Source organism: Syngnathoides biaculeatus, chromosome 4 (genome assembly GCF_019802595.1).
Source record: "Syngnathoides biaculeatus isolate LvHL_M chromosome 4, ASM1980259v1, whole genome shotgun sequence".
Taxonomy (NCBI): domain Eukaryota; kingdom Metazoa; phylum Chordata; class Actinopteri; order Syngnathiformes; family Syngnathidae; genus Syngnathoides; species Syngnathoides biaculeatus.
The window spans coordinates 24,579,360-24,597,572 of NC_084643.1; the positions used below are offsets into that span (position 1 = coordinate 24,579,360).

General features: G+C 41.2%; 1 protein-coding gene, 1 long non-coding RNA gene and 2 other non-coding genes across 5 annotated transcripts; 1 reads left to right on the forward strand and 3 right to left on the reverse strand.

Moving 5' to 3' along the window:
- Nucleotides 1–170: 170 nt before the first annotated feature.
- trnaa-agc (transfer RNA alanine (anticodon AGC)) lies at nt 171–243 on the reverse strand. Its single transcript has one exon. It is a non-coding gene; the product is annotated as a tRNA-Ala (tRNA).
- Nucleotides 244–809: 566 nt separating this feature from the next.
- Nucleotides 810–882, reverse strand: trnaa-agc (transfer RNA alanine (anticodon AGC)). Its single transcript has one exon. It is a non-coding gene; the product is annotated as a tRNA-Ala (tRNA).
- A 7,729-nt stretch (nt 883–8,611) lies between these two features.
- LOC133499048 (tigger transposable element-derived protein 1-like) lies at nt 8,612–14,997 on the reverse strand. Its single transcript, XM_061816539.1, has 3 exons — nt 14,951–14,997; nt 14,778–14,865; nt 8,612–11,922 (listed from the first exon to the last, which is right to left on the reverse strand). Exons 2-3 carry the CDS (start codon nt 14,851–14,853, stop codon nt 9,623–9,625), a joined length of 2,376 nt encoding a protein of 791 aa, XP_061672523.1. The 5' UTR covers nt 14,854–14,865; nt 14,951–14,997; the 3' UTR covers nt 8,612–9,622.
- Nucleotides 14,742–15,323, forward strand: LOC133499054 (uncharacterized). Of its 2 annotated transcripts, none has more exons than XR_009794529.1 (3): nt 14,742–14,877; nt 15,009–15,113; nt 15,188–15,323. It is a non-coding gene; the product is annotated as an uncharacterized LOC133499054 (long non-coding RNA). The 2 variants fall into 2 exon arrangements; XR_009794530.1 differs by having other exon boundaries at nt 14,772–14,912.
- Nucleotides 15,324–18,213: the final 2,890 nt, after the last annotated feature.

Consider the following 18,213-nt stretch of genomic DNA (forward strand, 5'->3'; position numbering starts at 1 on the left):
CTGAAGTCAAATGGAGAATGTGGGCATCGATCACAGTACCTCTCACATGCTAAACGAGCACTCTACCACTTTAGCTTGTTCCCCATACTTTTCTCAAAAAACACAACACAAAAATTGTTTGGTTATTAATTCTAAAGTGAAGAAAAGTTTGCAGAAAAACTGAAGTCAAATGGAGAATGTGGGCATCGATCCCACTACCTCTCACATGCTAAGCGAGCGCTCTACCACTTGAGCTAATTCCCCTATTTTTCTCAAAAACAGCAAAAACAAAAATTGTTTGGTTATTAACTCTAAAGTGAAGAAAAGTTTGCAGAAAAACTGAAGTCAAATGGAGAATGTGGGCATCGATCACAGTACCTCTCACATGCTAAACGAGCACTCTACCACTTTAGCTTGTTCCCCTACTTTTCTCAAAAACAGCAACAACAAAAAATTGTTTGGTTATTAATTCTAAAGTGAAGAAAAGTTTGCAGAAAAACTGAAGTCAAATGGAGAATGTGGGCGTCGATCCCACTACCTCTCACACGCAAAGCGAGCGCTCTACCACTTCAGCTAATTGCCCTACTTTTCTCAAAAACAGCAACAACAAAAAATTGTTTGGTTATTAACTCTAAAGTGAAGAAAAGATTGCATAAAACCTTATGTCAAATGGAGAATGTGGGCATCAATACCACTACCGCTCACATGCTAAGCGAACGCTCTACCACTTGAGCTAGTTCCACTATTTTTCTCAAAAACAGCAACAACAAGAAATTGTTTAGTTAGTAATTCTGAAGTGAAGAAAAGTTTGCAGAAAGACTGAAGTCAAATGGAGAATGTGGGCATCGATCCCACTACCTCTCACATGCTAAGCGAGCGCTCTACCACTTGAGCTAATTCCCCTACTTTTCTGAAAAACATTAACAACAAAAAATTGTTTGGTTATTAATTCTAAAGTGAAGAAAAGTTTGCAGAAAAACTGAAGTCAAATGGAGAATGTGGGCATCGATCCCACTACCTCTCACATGCTAAGCGAACGCTCTACCACTTGAGCTAATTCCCCTACTTTTCTCAAAAACAGCAACAACAAAAAATTGTTTGGGTATTAATCCTACAGTGAAGAATAGTTTGCAGAAAAACTGAAGTCAAATGGAGAATGTGGGCATCGATCCCACTACCTCACAAATGCAAAGCGAGCGCTCTACCAATTGAGATAATTCCACTATTTTTCTCAAATAACAGCAACAACAAAAAATTTTTGGGTTATTAATTCTAAAGTGAAGAAAAGTTTGCAGAAAAACTGAGTCAAATGGAGAATGTGGCTTCGATCCAACAACCTCTCACATGCAAAGCGAGCGCTCTACCACTTGAGCTAATTCCCCGCTTTTTCTCAAAAACAGCAACAACAAAAAATTGTTTGGTTATTATTCTAAAGTGAAGAAAAGTTTGCAGAAAAACTGAAGTCAAATGGAGAATGTGGGCATCGATCCCACTACCTCTACCATGCAAAGCGAGCGCTCTACCACTTGAGATAATTCCACTATTTTTCTCAAATAACAGCAACAACAAAAAATTTTTTGGTTATTAATTCTAAAGTGAAGAAAAGTTTGCAGAAAAACTGAAGTCAAATGGAGAATGTGGGCATCGATCCAACAACCTCTCACATGCAAAGCGAGCGCTCTACCACTTGAGCTAATTCCCCTACTTTTCTCAAAAACAGCAACAACAAAAAATTGTTTGGTTATTAATTCTAAAGTGAAGAAAAGTTTGCAGAAAAACTGAAGTCAAATGGAGAATGTGGGCATCGATCCCACTATCTCTCACATGGTAAGCGAGCGCTCTACCACTTGAGCTAATTCCCCTAGTTTTCTCACAAACAGCAAAAACAAAAATTGTTTGGTTATTAACTCTAAAGTGAAGAATAGTTTGCAGAAAAATTGTAGTCAAATGGAGAATGTGGGCATCGATCCCACTACCTCTCACATGCTAAGCGAACACTCTACCACTTGAGCTAATTCCCCTATTTTTCTCAAAAACAGCAAAAACAAAAATTGTTTGGTTATTAACTCTAAAGTGAAGAATAGTTCGCAGAAAGATTGAAGTCAAATGGAGAATGTGGGCATCGATCCCACTACCTCTCACATGCAAAGCGAGCACTCTACCACTTGAGCTAATTCCCCTACTGTTCTCAAAAACAGCAACAACAAAAAATTGTTGGTTATTAATTCTACAGTGAAGACTAGTTTGCAGAAAAACTCAAGTCAAATGGAGAATGTGGGCATCGATCCCACTACCTCTCACATGCTAAGCGAGCGCTCTACCACTTGAGCTAATTCCACTATATTTCTCAAAAACAGCAACAACAAAAAATTGTTTGGTTATTAATTCTAAAGTGAAGAAAAGTTTGCAGAAAAACTGAAGTCAAAGGGAGAATGTGGGCATCGAGCCCACTACCTCTCACATGCAAAGCGAGCGCTCTACCACTTGAGCTAATTCCCCTCCTTTTCTCAAAAACACCAACAACAAGAAATTGTTTGGTTATTAATTCTAAAGTGAAGAAAAGTTTGCATAAAAACTGAAGTCAAATGGAGAATGTGGGCATCGAGCCCACTACCTCTCACATGCAAAGCGAGCGCTCTACCACTTTAGCTAATTCCCCAGTTTTTCTCAAAAACAGCAACAACAAAAAATTGTTGGTGATTAACTAAAGTGAAGAACGAATGCAATAAACCAAAAGTCAAATGGAGAATGTGGGCATCTATCCCACTACCTCTCACATGCTAAGCGAGCGCTCTACCACTTGAGCTAATACCACTACTTTTCTCAAAAACAGCAACAACAAAAAAATAGTTTGGTTATTAACTCTAAAGTGAAGATAAGTTTGCAGAAAAACTTAATCAAATGGAGAATGTGGGCATCGATCGCAGTACCTCACAGATGCTAAGCGAGCGCTCTACAACTTGAGCTACTTCCCCTACTTTTCTCAGAAACAGCAACAACAAAAAATTGTTTGGTTATTAACTCTAAAGTGAAGAAAAGTTTGCAGAAAAACTGAAGTCAAATGGAGAATGTGGGCATCAATCCAACAACCTCTCACATGCTAAGCGAGCGCTCTACCACTTGAGCTAATTCCCCTATTTTTCTCAAAAACAGCAACAACAAAAAATTGTTTTGTTATTAACTCTAAAGTGAAGAAAAGTTTGCAGAAAAACTGAAGTCAAATGGAGAACGTGGGCATCGATCCCAGTACCTCTCAAATGCTAAGCGAGCATGCTACCACTTTAGCTTGTTCCCCAATTTTTCTCAAAAACAGCAACAACAAAAAATTGTTTGGTTATTAACTCAAAAGTGAAGAAAAGTTTGCAGTAAAACTAAAGTCAAATGGAGAATGTGGGCATTGATCCCACTACCTCTCACATGCCAAGCGAGCGCTTTACCACTTTAGCTAATTACCCTCCTTTCCTCAAAAACAGCAACAACAAAAAATTGTTTGGTGATTAACTCTAAAGTGAAGAAAAGATTGCAATAAAACTGAAGTCAAATGGAGAATGTGGGCATCGATCGCAGTACCTCACAGATGCTAAGCGAGCGCTCTACCACTTGAGCGAATTTCGCTGGTTTTCTCAAAAACAGCAACAACAAAAAATTCTTTGGTTATTAACTCTAAAGTGAAGAAAAGATTGCATAAAACCTTAAGTCAAATGGAGAATATGGGCATCAATCCCACTACCTCTCACATGCAAAGCGAGCGCTTTACCACTTGAGGAAGAATGTTGTGTGGCCTTTCGGAAAGAGGTGAGACAGGCTCTAGATGGACAGGAAGAGCTCCCAGAAGACTGGAATACTACTGCCAAGGTTTTCAAAGAGGCAGGCAGGAGAGTACTTGGAGTTTCTTCTGGTAGGAAAGAGGAGAAGGAGACCTGGTGTTGGAACCCCAAAATACAGGAAGTCATCCAAGGAAAGAGATTAGCAAAGAAGAAGTGGGACACTGAGAGGACTGAGGAGAGGCGACAGGAGTTCATCGAGATGCGACGTAGGGCAATAGTAGAGGTGGCGAAGGCTAAACAAGAGGCATATGAAGACATGTACACCAGGTTGGACACGAAAGAAGGAGAAAAGGATCTCTACAGGTTGGCCAGACAGAGGAATTGAGATGGGAAGGATGTGCAGCAGGTAAGGGTGATTAAGGATAGAGATGGAAATGTGTTGACTGGTGCCGGTAGTGTGCTAAATAGATGGAAAGAGTACTTTGAGAAGTTAATGAATGAAGAGAATGGGAGAGAAGGAAGAGTAGAAGAGGCAATCGTGAATGACCGGGAAATGGCAATGATTAGTAAGGGGGAAGTTGGAAAGCCTCTGAACAGGATGAAAAATGGAAAGACAGTTGGACCCGATGACATACCAGTGGAGGTATGGAAGCAATTTGGTGAGGTAGCTGTGGAGTTTTTGGCCAACTTATTCAATAGAATACTAGCAGAGAGAAGATGCCAGAAAAAATGGAGGAAAAGTGTGCTCGTCCCCATTTTTAAGAACAAACAAACTACTTTTCTTTCAAGATTGTGCAAAGGTGTGTACTGTAGCAAATACCTATTGAGTATTTGCTGAGGTCGTAAAGTGACCTTTACAACCCACCATCTAAATAAGGTTTTTGCTGTTATCTGTCAAGGCTCGTGAAAGGAGTGTTAATTAGCGATGCTTCCCATAACCTAATGTATTGTGCAACCACGGTTATATAAGTTGTTTTTCCACTCACCTGTTTTTTATCTCACTTGTTTTTCTGGTCACGACGTCTTGACCGTTTCACTCTCACTTGTTTTCCGCATACTATCTTGTTCACATGCATACCAAAGACGAACGTTGTTGTGGGATATCTTGACTGTTATGTTTCTCAGAGCCTGAAGGACACACTTAGGTGTCAATCGTACATTGGCTACAATTGTTGCGGCGCCAGGTGGGACGGGTGGGCCACCCGTCCTTCCTCTCGCACGCAACTGAAAAGTATAACAGAGAGATGCAGAGTACAAACGGGTCGAGTCTGCTGCGGGTTTCGTACGGACGCCCAGCTGGTTGACAAAGCGGACCCCTACCTGGGTGACTGGCTCTCCACCTTCTCGGCATAGGTAAGGGGCTCATATGATTGATTTGACGCAATGTCAACTGTGTTTTGAGAACTTGGATTTGGTCGAAATAAATATGCCAGTTATTAGGCTAAATAGCATTTGGGAACGTTGGTCTTTTGTTGAGTGTCGTCCTTGTCTCCTGAGCGCCGACCAGCACCGATCCTTTCAATAAAACAGCTCGTGCCGTGTTTGACACTAAAACTTTTGTTTATCGAAGGGCCTTTTCTGCTCCATCGGTTTATTTCAACAATGATGTGACTTTTAAGTCTATCTTCTATATTGTTTAACTCAGCACCGCAGTGCATAATTTGGAACACAAATTCTGAAATAACTTGTTAGGCCTAAAAATGATATCTGATTTTTTTTTTTTTTTCTTTTTGTTTGAGAAGTCTGAGCCTGAAGAATAGTAAGTTTTTGTTAATTTCTGTACTAGATTTTTTTCCTTTTCACGCTGAGGTTCCATTCGAAATATTTTTCACTTGTTGTTTACACGTTGGGTGGCACAGTGGATCAGCTGGCAAAGCGGTGTCCTCACTGTTCTGATGACCTGGGTTCGATCCCAGTGTGGCACTTCCATGTTCTCCACATGGCTGCGTGGGTTTTGTCCGGGCACTCTGGTTTCCTCCCACGTCCCAAAAACATGCAACATTAATTAGACACTCTAAATTGCCCCTAGGTGTGATTGCGATTGTGACTGTTGTCTGTCTCCATGTGCTCTTTGATTGACTGGCAACCAGTTCAGGGTGTACCCCACCTCCTGCCCGTTGACAGCTGGGATAGGCTCCAGCAATGCCCGTCACCCTCGTGAGGATAAGTGGCAAAGAAAATGGATGGATCGATGTTTCCACATTTTTAGCTTATTTGCGTCTTTATCCTCCTGCCACCCGCTGTTAGTCTTGAATACTTTTCGTCCTTCCTTTTGTTTTACTTTTCTCATTCAAGTTGCTTAACTTGCGCTATGTCTAAACCGCTTGGTTGCGCTCTGAATTTTCAAATTTACTGCAGATTGATTTATGTCAGCTTTGTGTGAAGTAATAACTCCCACACCATTTTTAACATCATTCTTAGTCCAAGTCCTATACAATAACATAGTGGAGTCGGCGCCATTTCACCTCAGTCCGGTCTGATCCAGTCATTCTGTGTGGTGTTGTCTCATAATGTCAAGGTAGTAGTAAATCTGTTTTTTTCTCTACTACCTCCCATCTTTTTGTGTCTATTGCCCTTTACACTGGTCCTGTATGTCTGTCTGTCTTCCTTTCTATGGAACAACAGATCTTTCTGCCTAACTGTTTGTTCTTCCTGTTCACTATCTTGATCATTCTTTTTGACTCCTTCCTTAACATTTTATCTTGCTGCTCTGAACTGCTACATGTCTTAATTGTCTCCTGAGGTCAAAGGCATTATTTGCAAGGGTGGCAGCCCCTACCCCACATGCTGAGAGAGCTTTTTGTCCTTTACATTTCACTGGCCTGGACAATTTTCTTCCAATTCAAATTATTCATTTTCTTCCCCCCCCCCATCAAATTTGATCTCTTAACACATTACGTGCGAGAGAACCCTTTTAATCCATTTGCCAAGTTCAGGAGGACGGTGAACCACATACAACCTTCTTCTTCTTTTCCTTCCGGCTTGTCCCGCTAGGGGTCACCGCAGCATGTCATCTTTTTCCATCTAAGCCCATCTTCTGCATCTTCCTCTCTAACACCAACTGTCCTCATGTCTTCCCTCACAACATCCATCAACCTTCTCTTTATACTTTTAAATCTCTCTCTCTCTCTCCCCTTTTTTTTTCCCTTTTAACCACCATAGTGTACTGTCATACGTGCCCATCTTAGGCTATTTTATTAAGGTCACCTTAATTTTTACAATTTATGTAATGTCTCAACTGTATTATTATTATTATTATATGTTTTTAGAATATATGGCCTAAATATGGATGGCCAGCAGTATCTTTCTAATCCATCTAATTAATCATTAAGCTAATTCATTTATCTAAATATTTTAGCTTATCTGGGCTTTGTGCCTTGACAAGTTTCCAATTCTTGCAAGTTAATTTTTTTTCTTCCCTTTAGTTTACTGCTATTATTCCCTCATTTTGTGAATTTGGAGCCAACACACCACACCTATCGTGTACTAAGGTCAGCTTTTGTATTCGACAGGGTGACTGTTCAATATTCTTGTTTGGTATTTTATTTTGGTACTTCTACCCAGCAGGGCGGAGAAATCTTGCTTGTTTATCCAAACAAGCTGTCACTTGGGATCCTGTGTCTCACTCAGTCGTTTACACAGGCACACACGCTCCCTTTTTTTTCTGTATTATTTTCTGCGTCGGCAGTTTTATTTGATGTTATTGCATTATATTGATTTGTTTTTGCCGTACTGAAGTATTTTTTAACGCGGAATTTAAGTGGGCAACCCGAGTCCATCCTCGTCATTTTTCAGCAGTTTTTTTCGATGTTGTTATATCAATGTGTTATGTATTGAAGTATTGTTTAATACGGAATTTAAGTGCGCAACGCGAGTCCGTCCTCGATTATTTCTACGGAATTTCTCAGACTCCGTCGTCCCTCAGCTTGCCATTGACTAGTATTCACAAGGCTTCTCCTACACAGTACCTTTGTGTAGACAGCGACGGTACCTTCCCGCAGATATTATGTCGACACTCACTCATTCATACCCCGCAATGAAAATGATTCTTACCAAGACGTCTTCTTGTCCCTTGAATTGGTGGTGCAGCTGTAGAGCATTGGCCTTAAGAGTTCTGAGGACCGGGGTTAAAATCCCGGCCCCACACATGTGGAGTTTGTATATTCTCCCCTTGCCTGCGTGAGTTTTCTCTGGGTACTCTGGTTTCCTCCCACATCCCCAAAACATAATACTCATTGGAGACTCCGGAGCATGCATTGAACTGGACACTCCTAATTGGCGCTAGGTGTGATTGAGAGTGCTACCGTTGTCTGTCTCGATAGGCTCCAGCACGCCGCGATCCTTGTGTGGATATATATACACATATATAGAGACACTCTGTATGTACTGTATAAATTCCTCTATATACCCAGGGATACACCCACAGCATCAGGAATCTTAAAAGAACATCTCAATTCTTGACCATTTCGAAGCCTGATTTCACATACTTTTTAATAATCAATTTTATCAGTCTTATTATCCTTACTCTCTTCTGTGTTGTGGTATTGCGAGATTTTTTTGGCCTTGTCCGTGATCCCTTTCGAACGTTTTCACTATGTGCTACTCAGCTACTGTGTTACGTACTCAGGAATGGCAGAATAAGAAGGTAAGAGAACCGCCGACTGGAAGAAGTTGGTAAATTGATATCAGTGGCGTCATATTGGAGTATTTTGACCAGTGCAAGCTCAGCGTGACACTATCACGATCAGAGAATTACTATTCGAGATTCTGTTCATGAATCCATGAAACTAAAATAAAGCAATTCCAGCCTCAGAATAAAGTTTTTGGGTTTAGTAAAAAAAACAAAATGAAAAGTAGAACAGACATCAAATGTAAACAGTTTATTACATGAACACAAAAATTGTTCATAATGCATTTAGTAGTTCTTTGAAGGAGTCTTCTTCCATAACATTCTTTTTTTTTGTCTTCTATTTTGTAAATCACAGGCTGGTTTGGGCACAAGAAATCAATACAGACTAAAGATCCCCCCCCCCCCCCCCAAAAGTGGGACACCACACTGTCATTTACCATGTTAACTGCTCCTTTGGTCACAGTTTTAGAATTTGGGGAGATTGATTCTTCAAGTCCTGGTTCCCGGTCCAGAAGCTTTGCCCCTTCACCCTGGCTGTTTAATTGCAATGTGTCAATCACTTATCGACCAGTCGATCGCCGAGGCAGTTTTGGTTGATCGCGATCCTCCCCCAAAAAAAGACAACCTATCATCCATCTTGGCCCTTGAATCAAGTTTGGCCAATGCATCGATCATGCACGTCAATTGATTGACAAGTCGGTTTGACCAACCCTGGCCTCTTTTGACACATCACTGTGTATGTGCACATAAAGGCAAGTTCTAGTAAGCTAGCTTCCTAGTCACCGCCGGTCTCTTGCTTTCTCCACGGGAGTCACTGCGATTCCCCACCGCCACGTCCCCAACATCATGACGACGATACAATACTTGAATGTAATGTCAAAACACACATGACTGACTTTGCTGATCTTTCTTACGGCTAGTGTCCTCCCCTGTTGTCGTCTGTGGTTTCTCTATAATTCAGTAATCTTGTCACTATCTCTTCCTTCCTTTCTTTTCCTGCCAGTCTGCTTTAAAAATTCATTCTGTCCAAATGAAACTCTCAAATATCCAAATTAGAACACAAAGAACCACAGTGGCGGTATAAAAACTCAACTGTGGCGCAGTCCAACTGTTCCAGCATAAAAGGGATACAGTCTCCATTCGGCTTGACCTAAGAACCAAATAGGATCGGTATGAGAAAAATAACATTTGCATTTCACTTGCATTACATGTCATCTCCCGTGGTGCTAGAAAGTGTTTCTCCATTTCATCTTCTGATGAATACTCCTGCCTCAGAGCTCTTAACTTGTTCACTCTGCAGCTCAAGGAGGTCTGCTGTGGTGAGGTCTTTGTGGTGGTCCGCCACCTGTTCCTCTACCAGTTCCTCCACATCTTGTCTGTCAACCTCAAGGCCCATGCTTTTGCCAATGGACACGATCTCATCTACGACCGCGGCCTCCTCATTAGCAAGGTCTTCGAACTCTCCCTCCGCCACACAAGCCGGCCAAAGTTTCTTCCAAGCAGATTGCAAAGTACGATAAGAGACTTCTCTCCAGACCTCATCGATCATGTTGATGCAGTGGAATATATTGAATTGGTCCCTCCAAAAAACATTTAGTGGTAAATCGGTGCCCTGTGTGACCTCAAAACATCTTAAGAAGAGCGCCCTAGTATACAATTTCTTGAAATTAGAAATAAGCGGCTGACCCATGGGCTGAAGCAACAGAGTTGTATTGGATGGGAGAAATTTGACTTTTATGAAGTCGTATTCAATGTCCAGGTCTTCTTCCAAGGCTGGAGGATGAGCAGAAGCTTTATCCATGACGAGGAGACATTTAAGGGGCAAACCATTCTCCTGAAGATACATCTTGACAGCTGGCGCAAAGACCTTGGCCACCCACTCCACGAAAAAGATTCTTGTAACCCTGATTTTCGGATTTGACCTCCAGACTACAGGCAGTTTGGCCTTGATCACGTGATTGCTCTTAAACGCGCGAGGATTTTCAGAGTGGTAGACTAAAAGTGGCTTCATTTGGCAATCACCACTTGCGTTAGCGCATAATAAAAGTGTGAGCTTGTCTTTCATAGGCTTGTGTCCAGGCCGTGCCTTCTCCTCTTTAGTGAGGGAGGTTCTTTTGGGCATTTTTCGCCAAAAGAACGCTGCTTCGCCACAATTAAACACTTGACTTGGAAGATAGCCTCCACTTTTCACAAACCTCTCAAATTGTCCAACAAATTCCTCTGCATCCTTTTCATTTAAACTCGCAACATCCTCAACATGCTTAATGCTACGAATTCCACTTCGCTTGACAAAATTATCAAACCAGCCCCTGCTGGCTTTAAAAGTTTCACATACAACACCATTTGGAGTCTGTGTGTTAGCTAACAAATCACGATGCAACATCTTTGCCTTATGACAAACGGCAGCCGCATTAACACCACCACCAGCAAGCTCTTTTTCATTAACCCATAACAATAATAACTTCTCTACCTCTTCTAGAATTTGAGTTCTTTGCTTCGTCAAAAGCATCACCCCTTTAGCCACATCAGCTGCCTTAATCGACGCTTTGTTTTTAAGAATTGTACAGATGGTAGATTTGGCTATACCAAACTGAACGGCAAGATCAGAAACACGGATGCCAGTTTCGTGTTCAGCTATTATTTCCTTCTTTTGTTCTACAGTCAAACGAATAGGCCTCCTAATACCATCGCTCACAGTTTTCAGTTGCTTAGGAGCCGTACTGAGGGGTAGGTTAACCAAATTGTCTGAAGCACTCAACAGACTTTCCAACCGTGCAAGAGAAGTCACAGCTCCGTATTCGGCATCAACGCTCTGACTGTTCGCCAAATCGAGCATGCTGGGTGAACCGACGCAAGGATTGTCCAAAAGTATTTGGTTTTGAGCAGGTTCGTCGTTCGTGGACTGAGGCGTTTGTGTATTTGACTTTTGGATGAACCCTTTGTTCCAAACTGAACAACTCGCAGTTTTCTCCCCCGTGTGTATTTTCATGTGTTTAGTCAAAGCGTGCTTATGAAGGAACCCTTTAAAACAAGCTGAGCACCGAAGTATTTCTCCCGTGTGCTTTCTCATGTGTCTGGTCAAATGCTGTTCTCGAAGAAACCTTTGACCGCAAACGGAGCATCGAAAACGTTTCGGTTTGCGACGTCTACAGGGCATTTGAGAATGTTGATTTGAGCCCTTTTTAGACCAGTCAGGGTCTGAATCGCTTGTAACCTCCATGTCATCACTGTCTGACAGTGGCGCCAAGAGGTTGTCCGGAGGTGGTCCCGCAGGGTGGTCTTCATCAGGTCTTGCGGTCATCCATTGTGCTCTGTGGCTGTGATGATGCTGTGGAGTTGGATTTTCATCATCGTTTTCACTTTTCACAGAAACACCAATCGGCAGAAAGTCGCAGACATCGGCCTCCACCACTTCCACTTTAATGCGGGGAGGCAGCTGACCCTCCTCTTCCTTGTGAGGAGACTGTGGATCCTCTTCTTCCTCTTTTATGGGGGGGGGCTGCTGAGGTGGAAGCTCTTCTTGACAACCAATCAGCTGCTGGATATCTGCAGGACACAAGTCAATTATGTTGCTGTGTGGTTTTAGAACTACGTATATTTTACAAGGTTGTGTTAGTTGTGTACTACGTTATTTTATGTTGTAGACTACAGATGGATATTAGTTTTCTGCTAAATCTTGTGAATGCACCTCTTCGTCTCCTTGATATTGTTTAAAGCAGGGCTCAGCAACTTTTTGAGGCTGAGGGCTACTTGGTGAGCACCGACCGTATGAAAGGCTACGTGACCCGTTTGTGGCAAATTTCAGACGCACTTCATTACACGTACATAAAATATTTTGGTTTTAATTTATTGTAGTAAAGCACATTAGGTATTTTAATTCATGTAAGCAAGTCAGATTCAGAATTCAAAGCCCAAATACTAGCAACAATTTGTGGCCTATGGTATTTTTAGAAAATACCTCGCAGGCGCCTTATATGGTCCTCGCGGGCTACCATTCACCCACGGGCAGTAGTGACCCCTGGTTTACAATATGTGCATATTAGGGCTATGCATGACTCAGCGGTGACTTGAATTGGGATTCAAGTGAACGCGGAAAACCGAAGAATCAGGACAAATGTGATCGTGTTAGACAACTTATTTTATTCTGACAACAGCTGAAACTGATGCAACATCACATTTTTAAAAATCACAAAATTTCACAATTTTTAGCCAGTGTCCGAGGCCGATGCCAATTTGTACGGAGCTGTAGTTCATTGTTGCAGCCGATGACAGACCCCGGATGCAAATAGCCCCGTCTGATATGCATGTTATTTGCATTCAAAGAGCCGCATTGAAGTTCATGGCGGTGCTACAAATTACTGAATCCGGAAAGAAGCAATCGCAGAAGCCGATTGCGACCGGAGGAGAATGAAGGAGAGAATGTTGATCCAACACACTCTGGCAGATGACCAGATAGCCAGTGAGGATTTATGGCACCAACAGGCACAAAACCAACCAGAGTTCTAGATTTGGAGCAAGGAGAAACACAATCTGCAATGTATGGACGACACTGTCGATAAAGATGAAAGTGGGCTGAGCTAAATTTTCTTGGGGTGAAGGAAACAAATGTCACCATTGCTGATCAATCTGGGTGAATCCACCTGTCCAAGTTCATTACAGGAATTAAGTTTTCCCTCAACGTTTGGGGCCGGGATAAACGAAAGCCACTAAAATTACACAATTTCAAGTCATAAAATTGACAGTACTTACATTTTTGCAAAGTCTTTAAACACACTTAAAACAAAAATACATTGGAACATAATATATTGAGACAGAACATTGAAAATAATTATTCTAAAAAGTTTTTTTTGACTGCAAAGGGTGAACTCCCTCCTGACATTGCAACCTATTCACGCCTCTTGGAAGTTGCAAAGATTCCCGATTAAATTGACCCCTCCCTACAGGGCACTTAACCACGCCTCCTGAAGTGACGTCACGCCACGTGCGCTGACGTAAGACAAATGGTAAAAATGGCAAATACAATACAATACAATACATTCTAAACTGAGACAGACTCCATGCTTCTGATTTCATTCAAATCAACGATATATTATAGATTCTAAATACAATAAATTCTTAACTGAGAGAGACGCCATGCTTCTGATTTCATTCAATCATTCACACGTAGCAATGTTATGCTAGCGGAGAACGTCTCATTCATTTATACGAGACGTGTATTAAAAATCCAATTTAGGGCATATCTTCGCGCAAACACAGTCTGGGTAAGCTTCGGCCGCAAGCCAGCAAGAAATCAATACGTTTGTGCAGTCCGATCATCGCTAAATATCGCTCAACAAAGAATAAGTGTGTCAATCGTTCACATGTAGCGGTGTTATGCTAGCGGAGAACGTCTCATTCATTTATACGAGAGGTCTATTAAAAATCAAATTTAGGGCATATCTTCATGCAAACACAGTCTGGTTAAGCTTGGGCCACGAGCCAGCAAGAAATCAATACGTTTGTGCAGTCCGATCATCGCTAAATATCGCTCAACAAAGAATAAGTGTGTCAATCGTTCACACGCAGCAGTGTTATGCTAGCGAAGAACTTCGAATTCATTTATACGAGACATGTTTTGAAAATCAAATATAGGGCATACCTTCGTGCAAACGTGTTCCGGTTGATATTAGATGGATTTAGTTGATGATGCGGTCTTCCACAAAGTTTGATCCATCGAAGGCATTTTTCGTACTGGGTCTTCGGCTTTAGAAAGGGTACGAATCGAACTCCACCAACTAGCCTTTCAGGATACCTGTCGTCACTATTACAAAGTCTGTGACTACACCTCTTAACCATATCTTTTGTTAAATAACCCAAATACGCCATAAAACGCTAACTAAACCTATACTGGACCATGCAATGTTGTCTGAGAAAATGGCGGGAGCAAAAACGGGCTTTGGTTTATGCAGATCTCTTGCGTCTGATTGGTCAGTGACGCGGATTGGGCAATATCCACGGAGGGGTCAATTCACAGAAATGACCGTCCGTGATGCACCACGGCGTGACGTCACGCCCTAAAATCCTCACAAATATGGCGGTGTGAGAATAACTTTCTGGTTGCGATTGATGTAAAACGACGAGGGGATACATCCGTGCTACAGAAGTGTAAACAACTCCACATTTCAAAGCAAGCGGATGGACTTAAGATATCTCTGCTTTCATGAAAAAAAAAAAACCTAAGGCAGCGGAACATCCATTCAATTTTGCTCTGTGCACCCCCGCTTACCCATATGCATTGCTTTTTCTTTCAATTCTATTCCTTTTTTTTTTTTTACACTGAGACTATTACATTTACTCTTTGTCAATTTACTTTATTCATTGATGAAAAGGTACAAGTAGATGAGAGAAGTGGAGGGACAGACCTTGGCCGTACAACACGGGAGTCTCGCCAACGGCTTCCATCAGTTTTTGGCGACGCTGGTTGTCCTCGAACGACATCGTTCTGTTCAACTGTCACAATATGTAATCATTAGACGCTCCCGTAGCAACTATTTCAAGTTTAGTTTTTTTTTTTTTTCCAAGACAATTAATTTACCCTGGTCGCCTTCGCGTTGTTTTCCTGGCTTGTGTTGATCTCTTTTCTCCTTCGATAGTGGTTTTAGGTACGGATCTCTGGGCTGCCATCTTGCGGCGGTACAAAAGATGACCACCAGGTTCTTGTCTCTCCACCTGCTCCATAAAACGTGAAAGGCGACAAGGTGACAGTACCGTTCTGTCGAGTTTACGAGTCTTGCCATTTGTAGCGATGGTACGATATTTCTTATCGGTACAGGACCCGTAGCAACCTTGCTGCCGACGTGCTTTCACCGCAGCCATGTTGGAGAGGTCGTCCTTCCCGTTGAAAGCAATAAAAGGACATTGAAATTCAATCATAATTTGCTCGTTGTTAAACCAATGTTCTGGTTTTCTCAACGCCAAAGCGTATGTTAGCAAGACACAAAGTTTGGGCCAAAAAAAAAGAAATATATATTTTTCCATGTGAAAGGGACACCCACTTCCCATGTCGTAATTGTACGGTATTTTACGCCACCTTGTGCAGCAAAATGCGGCAATATTCTTAGTCTTTGTTGTTTCTTGAAAAAACAAACAAACAAAAACACTGAATGGCTCATTGGCTACCAAAATTCGAGTTGCGATCCGCCATCTTGATACTCCCAAAACAACCATGCCGACCTGTGCAGCGACAGCATCAATCGCCAGTTTCGTTGTTGTGAGAAAACTTTCCACAGGTAAATTACAAAGATTCACTTTGACACTGTTATATTTGTTTTTCAAGGATTTTTTATTTTCTGATGAGCTTAATTCACTTGAGCAAAGTTTTGTTTACAGTTTTTGTTGTTCATTGTTCACTCTCTGCTTCACCTTTATAGGCCAAAGGTTTTTCGCAAAAAAGCAATGTAAATATTTTCCCAAACTTCATCTGCGGATAAGCAAGCAACACATTTTATGTGACATTTTTGATGAATTAAATAATACAGAAACCTGCAAATTGAATTTGATTTTCAAATGCGACAAAACAAGTTTAAATGTTCTGTCTGGAATAAGACGTTGCAGAGACAACAAATGAACAATGCGTTTAGGATGTATTTTCCCATTGCGAGTCCTTATTTCCCAAAAAATCTGATTGACTTAAAATTTAATGTTTTTATGACAAAAAAAAATGCTTAGTTTTTTGCTTTTTCTCACAGCCACGAAACTGGCGATTAACGCATAGGTCGACATGTTTGTTTTGGGAGTATCAAGATGGCGGATGGCGACTTCAGTTTTGGTGGCCAATGAGCTATCCAGTCTTTTTTTTTTTTTTTTTGAACAGTGGCCCACACACATGAAAAGTGTAGAAACTGTTTCTACTTATACAAATTGGTAGGAATTTACTTTCCACTTTGCAATATTTAATTATTAATTTGAATTTAATTTTTATTCATTTCTACTTAGCAATTTGCAAGTTTTATTCTTCAGCAGAGGTTTTTGCCCATGTTCCCATTTGTTTTCCTTTATATGTATCGCGTAATACATTTTTGTTTCATTGAATTATTCTCCATTATGCATGTTACTCATTCAAAAAAGCTTTCCTCTTGGTTTTTAAAGTTTTTTTTTTATTCCAAACACTTATTTCCTGAGAATAAAATGTCTAAAGAAATGTCAGAAAAAAATAATACCAATTTTCCTCATATGATTACACTTTTATCATTGTATTAGTTTTCATAGGATTTGGTCCGCAACAACTTTTTTTTTTTAATCAATTTTGTCCCGGTTTTATTTATTTATTTTTACATCCAGTTTCTTTTCCAGAAATTGTTAAGGGTCCAAAAGAAGACAAGGAAAAGGGGAATGGAAAGTGTGGTAAAACTGCCAGATCTTGAACAATGTGGTGTTCAGTAACTCAAGCAAGATGTCACTTCATTTTCCGTGTCGTGATTTTGGTGATGCGAGGATTCTGCCCAATCGTGATGACATGCACCCCGTGGATAGCGGCGGATGTGTGAGCTGCTGTAAAACAATCACTTAAAAAAAAAAAGGTGTGAAACTGGTGTCACCTCGAGACAAAGCACGAGGAGGTGAAATCGCCCTAAAAGACGTGAAAATCTTGAAAAATAACTAAACTGCCACTCCCATGAAATGCATGATTTTTAGTATGTTATCAATGAAAAAAAGGCAGCCCGAATGGACCCATCCGTTTTTTCACCACACATGATTTTGACTTATATGGCTTTTTGTCACGCCCGCCATGAAAATCCTCTCGAAGGATTTGTTTTTGAGAAGAAGCAGGAAGTGCCGTTAGTAGCAGACGCCCACTGAAGTGGTCTCATCTGTTGATACTCGTTTTACCTGCTGGAAGGTAGCTCTTTGTTCCTTTGTGTTAGGCAAAAAAGCTTCGGTCAGGCTGGCTCATGCATACTGTCGGGAAGTCTGTTGTTTGTTAAAAGTGATCCGCATATCGTCAAAATATGGCTCGAAACGATCGGGTAATATTGGCCCGGTCACTTCACTCGATTGTGTGATGTTCTCTTCTTTGAAAAGAGCTTCCATGTCGGCGCCGAAGCGCGGGCGAGGCAAAGTTTCGGCTGGGTTGGCTCATACATACTGTCTGGGAGTATGTTGTTAGTTAGAAGTGATCCGCATATCATCTAAATATCGCTCGAAACTATAGGGTAATGTTGACCCGGTCACTTCACTCGATTGTGAGATGTTCTCTTCTTTGAAAAGAGCTTCCGTGTCCCATAGTAGGTGGAACAGCGTGTTTTCAATTGCGGATGTCGTGGTGTGATGTAATGAACACTGGATGCAGGCAATATGGCTACCATTTGGATGTCGAATGAGACTTCCGCAACTTTGCGCTCTCCGCTCATATTTATTTTTTTGTATGGAGATTCAAGTGAATAATGATATATGTATTTTTCATTACAATATCTATTTTAGAATGTTTATAGGCATGCCAGTTAACCTTTAAGCAGCAACTCAGCTCAGCAACTCCATACACCAGTGAGATAACGTGTTGTTCATTCACTCATAAGTTCGATAGACATACTTTAGGCTTTAATTACTTTTGCTGAGATCGCCAACGACAACACAGGTTATACTACAGTAACATATGAAGTCACAGATTCTTACAGTGGTTTAGACAATAAAAAAAAAAAAAAATCTTACTGCACCACTCTGCAACAGCACTGCCTTACTCATGCTGTGCGGCTCTTTTCACTGTTGATTTTCATCAGTTTATCTTGTTTTTTTACCTCCCTTTTGAGCAGTCATGGTCAGTTTTCGAGCCTTCGTTTGCTTTGGACTTGTTTCCTTTCT

Coding starts and splice junctions, on each gene's coding strand:
- LOC133499048 (XM_061816539.1), bottom strand. CDS start 14,853: ATGTCGTTCGAGGACAACCAGCGTCGCCAAAAACTGATGGAAGCCGTT. Junction 11,923..14,777: donor TCCCGTGTTGTACGGCCAAG/GTCTGTCCCTCC, acceptor TGTGTCCTGCAG/ATATCCAGCAGCTGATTGGT.